Genomic DNA, 11,508 nt, shown 5'->3' with positions numbered 1-11,508 from the left:
TTTCTCTCAAACGGCAAATTTTTTGAATTTTCGACAAAGTGAGAGGAAACCACAAACGGTTATCCCCTTATATACCCATCGCAATTAATGCGGAGGGAGAAAGCAAATCATCACGTTCAAAAAGAACGTATCTTGCAACAACACGTGTCGAGCGCCGTTTTAGCTGACGGTTATCACGCGCGCGTGGCCGCCCACGCGCCTGACAAAGAAGACGTTTACACTCCCTGCTACAGTGCATTTAATACCTCGGGCAGTGCAAATGTCCTTTCATTTCAGCACATGCAGAAACGTCTCACCAACTTCTACCAACTCACACGTGCGATCAAGCCACGTAGGCAAGAAAAAGCGACAACATTATCCAAAAAACATAAGCGGCATGCGGTTTTTCTGGTTTACCGCACCATAACCCATACCGCATGTCGTTTTTTTATATACCCTAAAAAATAGGTAGAAATATATCTATCTATGCTGTAAAGGGATATATTACCTTTTCCGCATCACTCACGAGCACACGTGAAATATGCGGAAGTGACACACATGAACCCATTCAGATGTGTCAGATGCTCAGAACCAGTGTTGTTCTTTGGACTGAACCGCATCTCAGGAACAGGCAAAGCGCATTGCTTTCCTTTTCTTCAAGCTTCAAATCCCTCCTGTCCGGTTCACAACCACAGAGGGTGCATGAACAACTTCTTCAGAAGAAAGAAGGAACGGAATCTACGCGCCCGCACATCAGCAGCCCTGACTCCTGAACCTTCAAGAGTTACATCCGTGCAACAAGCACACTTTGAGCGAATAGGGGACTGCAACATCGCAGACACCCATAAAGAGCTACAGACATAACCATAGCTTCCGCAGAGTGGTTGCTACGGAAGAGCAAAACTCACTCCACAGCACCGAACGAGGCTACCTCGTTGTAAACTCGGTATTGGAGCGTGAAGGTAAGTGGCTCCAGAAAGAACGCAGATACGTGCTCTAAACAAGCACTTATCAAGCAGCAAGTGTCCGAACAGCGGTAACAAGTCTGCCTATGACTTTGTTTACCTGCCAACGGACCGCGGTAACAAGTCTGCTTAGGACTTTGTTTACCTACCAATGGGTCGCATGGAATAAACAACGATGGGCATCCCCTTGCCTATGACCATGTTTATTTACCCATAGTCTAGATCCACATTGTTCGACCAAACACGGCCAACAATGACGCAACGAAGTAACCGCAAAGAACGTACGGTTACTTGAGAGCTATCAAGATGAACACGAACACCCAACAAAAAAGGGATGGTCATCTCATCATAGGATGCTGAACATAGAACTTGAGCAAAGTTCTAACACAACATCCAAAACCTTCAAACCTGACCGCAAAGGTTGGTTTACAAGTTTTCCTTTTCTTCTTCGTGCACCATTCTGGCAAATGGTTCGAAGAAGAAACCACCTCCAAGAGGTTCGAAACATGTGCAAACCTTCGAACCACCATCCAAGAGGTTGGTTCGAAGTTTGTGCAGCATTACTATGAAGGTCCCTAACAGGCCTTCAACACAACAACAGGTGGCAACCCACCTGACGACATGCAACGGCTGAGAATTTCGCATCAAGCGAAACCCCTTCACCGGTACGGAAGAGGCATAGCCGGATTTTTTACCAGATCACCAGGTTGATCTGGCCTAAAATTTTCTCCAGACTGCCACACTACCTTCCTACACCATAAGTCCAGTACTCCTCCCACGTGCAACTTGCACAAGGGAGCAACACTAGACTGGGGGGACTTGAAGGGGTATGGTCCCAAAACGACCATTACCCGCATCAAACAAACCCCTACCAGTAAGCAAACCGCACCCATGCGGTCACATCCTTCGAACCCATTCGGTTCGAAGATGAATAGCTTGACCCAAGTACGAAAGAAGATGAACATATCGATGCGGCTGGCACCGCATCATATGGCCATTTTCGTCACGACAAGGGAAGCGAGCAAATAGTCTCCACATACGATGATGCGGCCAACACCGCATCTCGCGTATTTCTTGATCACAAGTAGGAGACGCGGTAACTTCAGACGTTACCGCATGCAGCGATGCGGCTCGCACCGCACCCTGCATATCCAACAAGTGGACTGACACGCCAGGCAAGTGGCTGACACCACGAGGCAAGTGGCGCCGGCGACAGTCCCCTGTCAGAGCTATTAAAGCAATGGGCTGACGTGGCGTAACCCCCACGGCCGGCGAGACTGACACACCTGCAACGGTGCAGCTCGTCGTCAGCCCATCCATCAATCTCCTCCTTCACTCCTCGGCTATAAATACCGACCCCAAACCAGGTTTGAGGTATCTCTTCACAACTCTCTAACTACTACTATAATCTTGCTTTGCTTCCCAAGCAAACTACTGATTCTCACGCCGGAGAGTGGTAACAAGGAGCACCCCCCACCCCATCCTCCTTGTTACGAGTCACGGCTTGTTTCCTTGTGCAGGAGATCATCCACCGGTGACCCAGCCAGCGATCTCCGAGAGGAAGGGATTAACCCTTCTTGACGAGACCAGTGTGTTAACCCTGCCCGGTTAACCATTGTTTCATCAGGAGAGCTATTGATGAGTTGGAGCTTTATACCATACCATCAATGTTAAAGGGAGCGCTATTGTTGAAGTGGAGCTAAGATGGTAGAATGGAGCCCCTCTTGTCTAATTATAGTTCTCATAAAATTTGTGGTCTCACATTATTACATCAATCAATTTAATAACACATATTTATATATAAAGTTATATATGAAAATCTATATTATTGGACACCTTTAATGAATGGAATCTCATAAAAATACAATAAAGACAAATACTGAATCAAAAAGATTCAACTAAAGGAATGAGATCTGTGTTTATCGTGAGAGCATATGTGCCTTTTGAGATTGAGAAGTGTTTGTACTTCAGTTGAGAAAGACTTTATATAAAAATTAAAGATGTTCAACTTCGTTCATAGCAGTTTACAATAACGACGCTAGAACCCTCCAAAAGTTTTCTTTCCAAAAGACAACCCTCAACTAAGTAGATTGTCTTAAATAAACACAAGCCCAATAAACCAATGTTGCAGCTAGAGGTGCACAAACCGGGTTCTAGGATGAAACCGAGTCGGGTCGAAACTGGTTCAGTTTGTATCAAAGATGGTCAAAACTGGCTTTGTCCAAACCTGTTCAGGTTGAAACCAGTTTTTGAGTGGCGAAGAATCAGGTTTGGCTAGTTTGAAACCAGGTTTTAACCGGTTTGAGTTGGGTAATGACCGGCTTCAAAGGATAGGGTTACAACGTTTTCAACCCTAGAGTTCAGTATGGGTCCAAGCCAGTTTCAAAATTGGGTTCGGTTCCCAACCCGGGTTTTTTTCACCTCTACTTGCAGCTTAAATTGATAGTAGGTTTTACTTGATATCCTCTCAAATTAAATTGAAATATTTCAAATTAGTTTTTACAGAAAACTAAGATTAAACAGAATAAATTTTAAAATCGGTGTCTTAAAACAGGGCCGTCTCCGAAAATCCTAAAAAATTTTTTGGCCCTGTTCGAGATAAAAAATTTGGGCCCTATTCGCAAATCTTTATATAACATAAACTCATCAATCATTCAATTATATAACTAAAAATTCATAATACTACGACTACGATAATTGTTATGAAATAGATAAAACAAATTAACAAAATTATAGATAGCAAAAATGATCAAAGTATCGAACTTACTTGCTAAGCAAACAGTATGGTTCTCCTAGCGTTTTTTGAAGCAAAGCTCTCGAACTCCTTGTAATCCATAGTATCTAATATTTCACTTTCAATAGATATTGTTGCCAACCCATTTAGTCTTTCTTGTGACATTGTAGAACGTAAATAGGTCTTCAACAACTTTAACTTTGAGAAACTTCTTTCTGCTGATGCCACGGTTATCGGAATTGTCAACAACACTTTATATGCATTTATAGCATAAGGATAAGTAGTACTGCGTTGGAATATATAGTCTAAAACGTCAAAAGGGTTGTCAATATGTCTCGGTAAAAATGTAGTAATCAACTTCAACTCCGTATACAATTCTTTAGCACCAATATCTGATTCTCCTTCATACTTCAATGCATCTTCAAGGTGATAACAACACTCCTTAAGCTTGGCTTCATCAAGAGTCTTCAACTTTTTAGGAAACAAAAACCCAAATATTTTTTCGAATTTTTGGTATTGTTCAAATCTTGTTTCAAGTGAAAAAATAGCTTGATCAACAATACTTAAAAAATAATTTACTCTAAAATCCTCCTCGGGTGAAAATGTTACTTCTTCTACACTTGACGATTCATCAAAATGTTTTTTCCCATATATCACACGTTTTTGACGAAATTCCGCATTTACACCTATTTCATTTGCAATTTCTCTAGCTTCATCAAGTGCCTTAGAGAACCCCACTTCTCTATAATTCTTAAAGAATTTAATTAATTTGTCTACTTCATCAATAGCAACATCAAGGACAACATCTTTTGCTTGCAACCGTTTGCTCACCACATTCACCTTTGATAATAATTCAAACCAAATGACAATTTGTGCCAAAAATTCAAAATCACCAAGTTCATACTCTTCTAATGATTTAGCTTCACTTATGATTTTAGCATCTCTATCCGTCCCCCTAACTTCTCGCAAAGCTTTTCTTACATCTCCAAGTTGAGTTCTTATAGGCTTAATACTATCTATACGACTTTCCCAACGAGTTGTAGACAATGATTTAAGAGTTAATCCTTTAACATTGTCTTTCAAAATTTGCCACCTATTAATAGAATGGGCAAAGATAGTATATAACCGTTGTATTGTTCCAAAAAATTCCTTAGACTTAGTAATTGTGTTAGCCACGTTAGTAATTGTGTTAGCCATGTCACACAATGCTAGATTTAGACTATGACAACCACAAGCACTATAGAAAGCTCTAGGATTTTTTTATAAAAATCTAGTTTGAACTCCTTTGTTTTTTCCTCTCATGTTTGCCCCATTATCGTAGCCTTGACCACGCATATCACCTATATCAAGATCTAGCGACTCTAATTCCTTACATGTTACTTCAAAAAGTCCTAAACCCGTGGTATCATCAACAACCAAAAAACCTAAAAAGGATTCCTCAATGGTCACGGAACTAGAGTTAAAATTCACATACCTTACAATTATGGACATTTGCTCTTGGTGACTTGTATCAGGCGTGCAATCGAGGATGATGGAGTAATACTTTGCTTGCTTAACCTTCTTGATGATTTCGGTTCTAACTTTATCCCCTAATAATTGTATCAACTCGTTTTGAATATTGTGGCTAAGAAAGTGTACATGGCACTTTTCATTCAAAACTCGGCGCACATGTTCTTTCATAATCGGGTCAAACTCTTCCAACATCTCAACCAAACCCAAAAAGTTTCCATTGCCTTTTTGATACAACTTCTCATTTGACCCACGAAACGCTAAGCCATATTTTGCAAGAAACTTCACAACTGCAACAATCCTTAAGATGACTTGTTTCCAATAATCTTTTTCTTTTCTAAATTGCTCATATGTCGATGTGTCAATTGTTTCATTGCATTTCAACCTTTAGCGCAATTCAAACCATTCATTCATATTCTTGAAATGTTCTAAACCAACTTCATGTTGTTTAAGTCTACCACTGGCATGTATCCAATCGTTATAACCTTCATCATCCAACCCACCTTTCGAATGCCCCGTTCTCAAAACTTTACAACAAAAACAATAGAGTTTGTCAAGTTTTTTCGAATACACTAGCCATTCTCTATCGCACGTCTCCCTATTTGATAGAATTCTGGTGTACATGTTATTAGAAAAATGTCTTCCAAATTTATCCACGGGGCCCTTAACAACATCCCTATCTCTTTTTGGACCTTTAATAACCAACTCTTTAATCATGTCATTACTAAGCCCACCCCAATTTCTAGGATCAAAAATATCAATATCCGGAACGGGATTAACCAACTCTTCATCTACGGTAGCATTAACATTATCTTCACCTGCGTTCACGTTGTCTACATCAACGTTCATATTGTCTTCGCCCACATTAGCTTCTTCATCTTCTTTCACATTGTCTTCACCCACATTATCATCACCCAAGTTAGAACTAGAACTTTGAGTTTCTTTTGAAAAAAAACTTGTGTATTCGGTTTTGTTTTACTTCGTCTGCCTTTCTTTTCTATTCCTCTAGCTTCTTCCTCTTACGTTTTTGATGGCCGGATAGGTGTTCGTATTTAGAAACGGGAGGCATAATTTCTACATGTTAACGAATAAAATCCATTCAATCACAATTATCTAAATAAACTAGAAATCATTCAATCATTCATAACAGTTTAATCAATCTAATTATCTAAATAACAGTTCAGAATTATCTTTATATTGTAAACCAGAATCGCATTCAGGGCAAATAATGAAAATTTTATACAGAACAGACAAACTATTGCTAGACATCACTCATTCTTGTTAAGCACAATGCACTACAAATAACCTCAATGTGATGCGAACGCTTCCGTCTGATGGATGTTTATATAGCTAGTTATATAAATATGATTGCTTGTTTTGGGTACATGTAAAGTCAGTACAATCATTACATATAGTGGTGTCAAACATCCACTTTAAACAAGATATAACACTCATCAGATATCATCAAATGAGGTGTAATTCCAATATTCACAAAGTTTCTCTATATTATAATAAAAAAGTATCAATCTGATAGAAAAAAAATGATCGATGCCACACATTATGGGTTGATATGTCAAATCGCTAATCGTTGTCTCAAAGTGTGCCCGATAAGGGTTTCAAATGGTCATGAAAACAGCCAGGGCCGGTTATCATTAATCAGATTAGTTTAATCTGAACAGGGCCGGTTTCGGAACAACAGTATTATGGTTAAAATCAATCAACAAACAGTATTACGGTTAAACTTGGAACCTGCGGATGTCTCCGGATGTTGAATTGTTGACGATTCCTTAATCGCACTCCTGCAGCGTACGCAACTTTTGATTTCCTGCAAGCAGCGATGAGCGACCGACTTTTGAGTTCCTGCAGCGTACGCGACTTTTGATTTCCTATAATCAGTTAAGCGATTGGGTTAATGGGTTTGTTACCAAACATTGGGGCTTGTTAAAAAATTGGGCTATATATATAAAGAAAACATAAAAATTTTGGGCCCTTTAATTATTTGGGCCCTGTTCTCAAGCTCACTCTGAACTTGCTGATAATCGACCCTGTCTTAAAATTTGCTTTAACAACTTCAATTTTTTTATATAAAACGAGGCACTAGAATCGGAGAAAAACAACCATTTTTAAAAAAACTTTAGCCATTTAAACAAATTTTAAATAGTCTCAAGGGACATGGTTTGGTGACAAGATAATCCCCATCTATCCATGAAGTGGGGTTCAAATCCTAAAACGTGCAGAAAAGTAAAACTAAGTATTTAGGGTGGAGGGTGTCATCCCAGTTTTCCTCGTATGACACGTCAGCGTCACATCAGTTTTTTTCAGTTTTCTCAAGATTTTCTCAGATTGTGTGGCGTCGTCCCAGATTTCCCCAAAACCAAATTATTTTAATTTAATTTAAACTTTGAAACTATATATATATAGAGGCCAGTTAACGTACAATAGGACATATCGTACATTACGTACGCGATAACCCCAGCCGTCAGATCTTCATCTCCCATGCGATTTCATACCTCCATGCAAACTGTACGAACTGTGTGAATTCAATCTTCCCCATGCGATTTTGTCCATCTACACACCCCATGCTATTTTTCAGATTACCCCATGCTAACCATTTTTTCACATGCGATATTCAATCTTCCACATGCGATTCTACACACCCCATGCCATTTTTCACATTACCCCATGCTAGCCATTTTTTCACATGCGATATTCAATCTTCCACATGCGATTCTACACACCGCATGCCATTTTTCACATTACCCCATGCTAGCCATTTTTTCACATGCGATATTCAATCTTCCACATGCGATTTTGTCCATCTACACACCCCATGACATTTTTCACATTACCCCATGCTAACCATTTTTTCACATGCGATTTCATTGCATGGGATTTCAAACATGCGATTTCATTTGCCTTTTATAACATGCGAGATCCGCACCAGATCGAACGGCTGGGATGATCGTGTACGTATCGTACAATAAGCCGTAATGTATTTTACACTTTTCCTATATATATATATGTGTGTGTGTGTGTGTTTTATATATAAACTAATAAAAGATATATAAATAAACAAAATAAATCAAATTTCAATATGTTAACAAAAATATGGGCTTTTTTTAAAAAGATAAATATGTTAAGAAAAAATAAACAAACACACTCACACAAACAACGAGTATAAAAAAATAAAAGAGTTAATTACTGTTTTCGTCCATGTGGTTTGTCAAAAATCACTATTTCAGTCCATTAGTTTAAAAATTGTGATTTCAGTCCCTGTGGTTTCACTTTCGTAACCATTTCAGTCCTTGTGGTTTCACTTTCGTAACCATTTCAATCCATTATATTGTTAAGTATAGGGACTGAAATGGTTACGAGGTGGACTGAAATGGTTACGAAAGTGAAACTACGGGGACTGAAACCGCAATTTTTAAACTAATGGACTGAAATAGTGATTTTTAACAAACCACAGGGACGAAAACAGTAATTAACTCAAAATAAAAACTAAAATCAAGTTATTAAAAGTTAAGGGCATGTTTGCAATTGTAAAAATTAAATACTTGCAAAAATCAAGAGCTTGTTTGCAATATTAAACAAAACATCTTTTTTTTTTCTTACCTACAAAAAAAAAAGAAAAAAAAATACCTTCAAAATTAGGGCTGTTCATGAGCCGAGTCGAGCCGAGCCAGGCCAAGCTCGGGCTTAGCTCGATTATAAACCGAGCTGGCTCGGCTCGGCTCGGATTTGAAACCGAGCTGAAAATCTAAGCTCGGGCTCGGCTTGGTTTTAAACCGAGCTAGCTCGGCTTGGCTTGGTTTGGCTCGATTTTATAAAAAAAAACTAATATATACCTCTTAAAATTTAATAGCCTAAAATATTATTCAATAATTTAAAAGAATATATTCAAAATAAGTTCAAACTAATACAATTCAAACCAAAATCAAGTTTAACAACACAAAATAAGTTTTAATTTCAATAAAATACAATATTAGTTCATTAGTATGGTAATCAATCTTCAAATATGCCATAAATATCAAATTACAAACCTATATATATGTAAATAATAATCAGTTTTTTTGTAATATATTATAATATATATTAAATTAAAACTTATTATAAGTAAAATAATTCGAGCTAAACCGAGCCGAGCTACAAAGCGAGCCGAACCGAGCCAGCTCGGCTCGTTACGAGCCGAGCCCAGCTAGGCTCACTTTCTAACCGAGCCGAGCCGGCTCGGCTCACTTTTAAACCGAGCCAAATCGAGCGAGCTTTTTCCGAGCTAAATCCGAGCGAGCTTCGAGCGAGCTCCGAGCCGCGAGCTTTTTGAACAGCCCTATTCAAAATACACACACAAACACTTTCCTCATTTCCCCGCTAATCAGTGAGGACTCCCACTCATCAGGGTATTTTTTTCACCGCGTCCGGGGGATCGGGCATTTCTCTGACCCCCGCACCGTGCACCCTTAGAAGTATACGTCAATATAGGAATAGTGCACTTGATAAAGGCATATATCTTTTAGAGGTAAGGTTAGAAGTTCAAACCTAGACAAAAGAAATAGTTTAGAATTATTGATGTAACTAAGTAATATTAGTGGTTAAAAAAATGGTATACTAGAAGTTAAAAAGTAAATAACTTTTATATTAGACCATGTGTAATGGTTAATGCCACTTAATGGACAATTTTTGCCACATCACTATCATAATGTTTCATGTAATGGTTAAGGCTTCATAATGGTCTTTTCATTAATTAGTTTCTTTTGTTTTTCCTCCTTAATAGGCATTATTCTAGAAATGTCCATCACTCTTCATGTCTCTATAATGCTCATTAGTAATAGTATAAGGGCATTATCATATCTTTCACACCCTTATAAAACCCCATTGCATATTAACTTAAAAGAGGTTCCTTAACCTCCTTTATTTTTTCATGCTCATGAAACTCTTAAAAGATTTAGGACAATTTTAATGGGTTTTTAATGGTTTACATCTTTTACTAGTCTAGTACTTAATGGATAACATTGTTTGTTTCACAACCAGAAGGTTGATCGATTCAGCTTTTGCAGAGACGTCTCCGAGAATTCATGTACCATGTTCGAGCTCGAAAAAAATGTGTCATTCCGTAATTTTATTTATTATTATTATTATTAATATTATTATTATTATTATTATTTAATTTTAAAATCAAATTGGTATTGGACTCACTAAAAAGCTAATACTAATGGGCTAACTTTCAAACCATAAAAATTGTTTTGTAAATTGGCATATCTTGGAGTTGGTATAGGTATAGTATTTAAAAAATTAACATATATATCGGATTTTTTTATAAAAAAACCACGTCCCCTCGAAATCACGGGCCCCGTGCGGTGGTCCTCCCCGCACACCCTCATCATCGTCCATGAGCATTTGTCTTGAATTGTAAAGTATTATACTGAGTCTGAATGATTAAAACCTCTTATCTGAATCGGTCAAACATTTGCCTCTGAATGGTTAAGCGTTATATAGACTTTTAATGGTTCAGATCTCTTACTGGTTCAGCACTTAATGATTCAGATCTCTTACTAGTTCAGCATTTATCCATTCAGCATTTATCCATTCAGATGTTACCAGACAACCCCTTAATTTTCAGATTGACTTTAACTTTAAAGAAATTATTCTACGTTAACCTCAAACAATATAAAACACATATCAAGCTTATTCCAACTTAAAAGGTTCCAAATAGAGATTGTGTATTCCAACAATCCGTCTCAAGATAAATGCTCGTAAGTAGGGTTGTAAACAAACTGAACCAACACGAACAAGATCTTGTTTGTGTTCGTTCGTTAAGGAAATAAATGTGTTCATGAACGGTTCATGAACACTTACCGAACGAGATTTTATGTTCGTGTTCGTTCATTAAGGAAATGAGCGTGTTCGCGAACGGTTCACGAACACAAACGAACACAAATAAATTTGGCGAACGCAACGAAGGATAAAGATAGATGGCCCAGAGAGTAGCACTCGAACTTGAATCCCTTATTGTGGAACGGAGGTCGATTGTATTCGTGGATGTAAATAATGAGAAAATGGAAATGATGCATAAACAAGGTGAAAGTGGGTTTCCTAGTTTAATTGTTAGGGAAATAAAATAAATAAAACTTAATAATATAAAAAGTACAAATAAAATATAAGAAAGTACAAACGCAAATCATCGAACATAAACGAACGCAAATCACTGAATGTTCACAAACACCTTACCGAACGTTCACGAACACAATCGAACGAACGAGACCTCTGTTCATGTTCTTTCATTTAACTAATCGAATGAAATTTCTTGTTCATGTTCGTTTG

The 11,508-nt window shown here is 37.9% G+C and overlaps 1 protein-coding gene across 1 annotated transcript; it reads right to left on the bottom strand.

Annotated features, from left to right (window-relative positions):
• Positions 1–3,714: 3,714 nt before the first annotated feature.
• LOC110906877 lies at positions 3,715–6,256 on the bottom strand. The gene is made up of 5 exons (XM_035982999.1): positions 6,211–6,256; positions 5,810–6,128; positions 5,691–5,714; positions 5,153–5,572; positions 3,715–4,771 (listed from the first exon to the last, which is right to left on the bottom strand). Exons 1-5 carry the CDS (start codon positions 6,254–6,256, stop codon positions 3,715–3,717), a joined length of 1,866 nt encoding a protein of 621 aa, XP_035838892.1.
• Between the last annotated feature and the right edge of the window lie 5,252 nt (positions 6,257–11,508).

Source organism: Helianthus annuus, chromosome 14 (assembly GCF_002127325.2).
Source record: "Helianthus annuus cultivar XRQ/B chromosome 14, HanXRQr2.0-SUNRISE, whole genome shotgun sequence".
In the NCBI taxonomy this organism is placed as follows: Eukaryota; Viridiplantae; Streptophyta; class Magnoliopsida; order Asterales; family Asteraceae; genus Helianthus; species Helianthus annuus.
This window is presented reverse-complemented; position numbering and strand designations above follow the sequence as displayed.

Coding starts and splice junctions, on each gene's coding strand:
- LOC110906877 (XM_035982999.1), bottom strand. CDS start 6,256: ATGCCTCCCGTTTCTAAATACGAACACCTATCCGGCCATCAAAAAC. Junction 5,573..5,690: donor GAGAACGGGGCATTCGAAAG/GTGGGTTGGATG, acceptor ATTGCGCTAAAG/GTTGAAATGCAATGAAACAA. Junction 4,772..5,152: donor CAAATGTCCATAATTGTAAG/GTATGTGAATTT, acceptor TTCTATTAATAG/GTGGCAAATTTTGAAAGACA.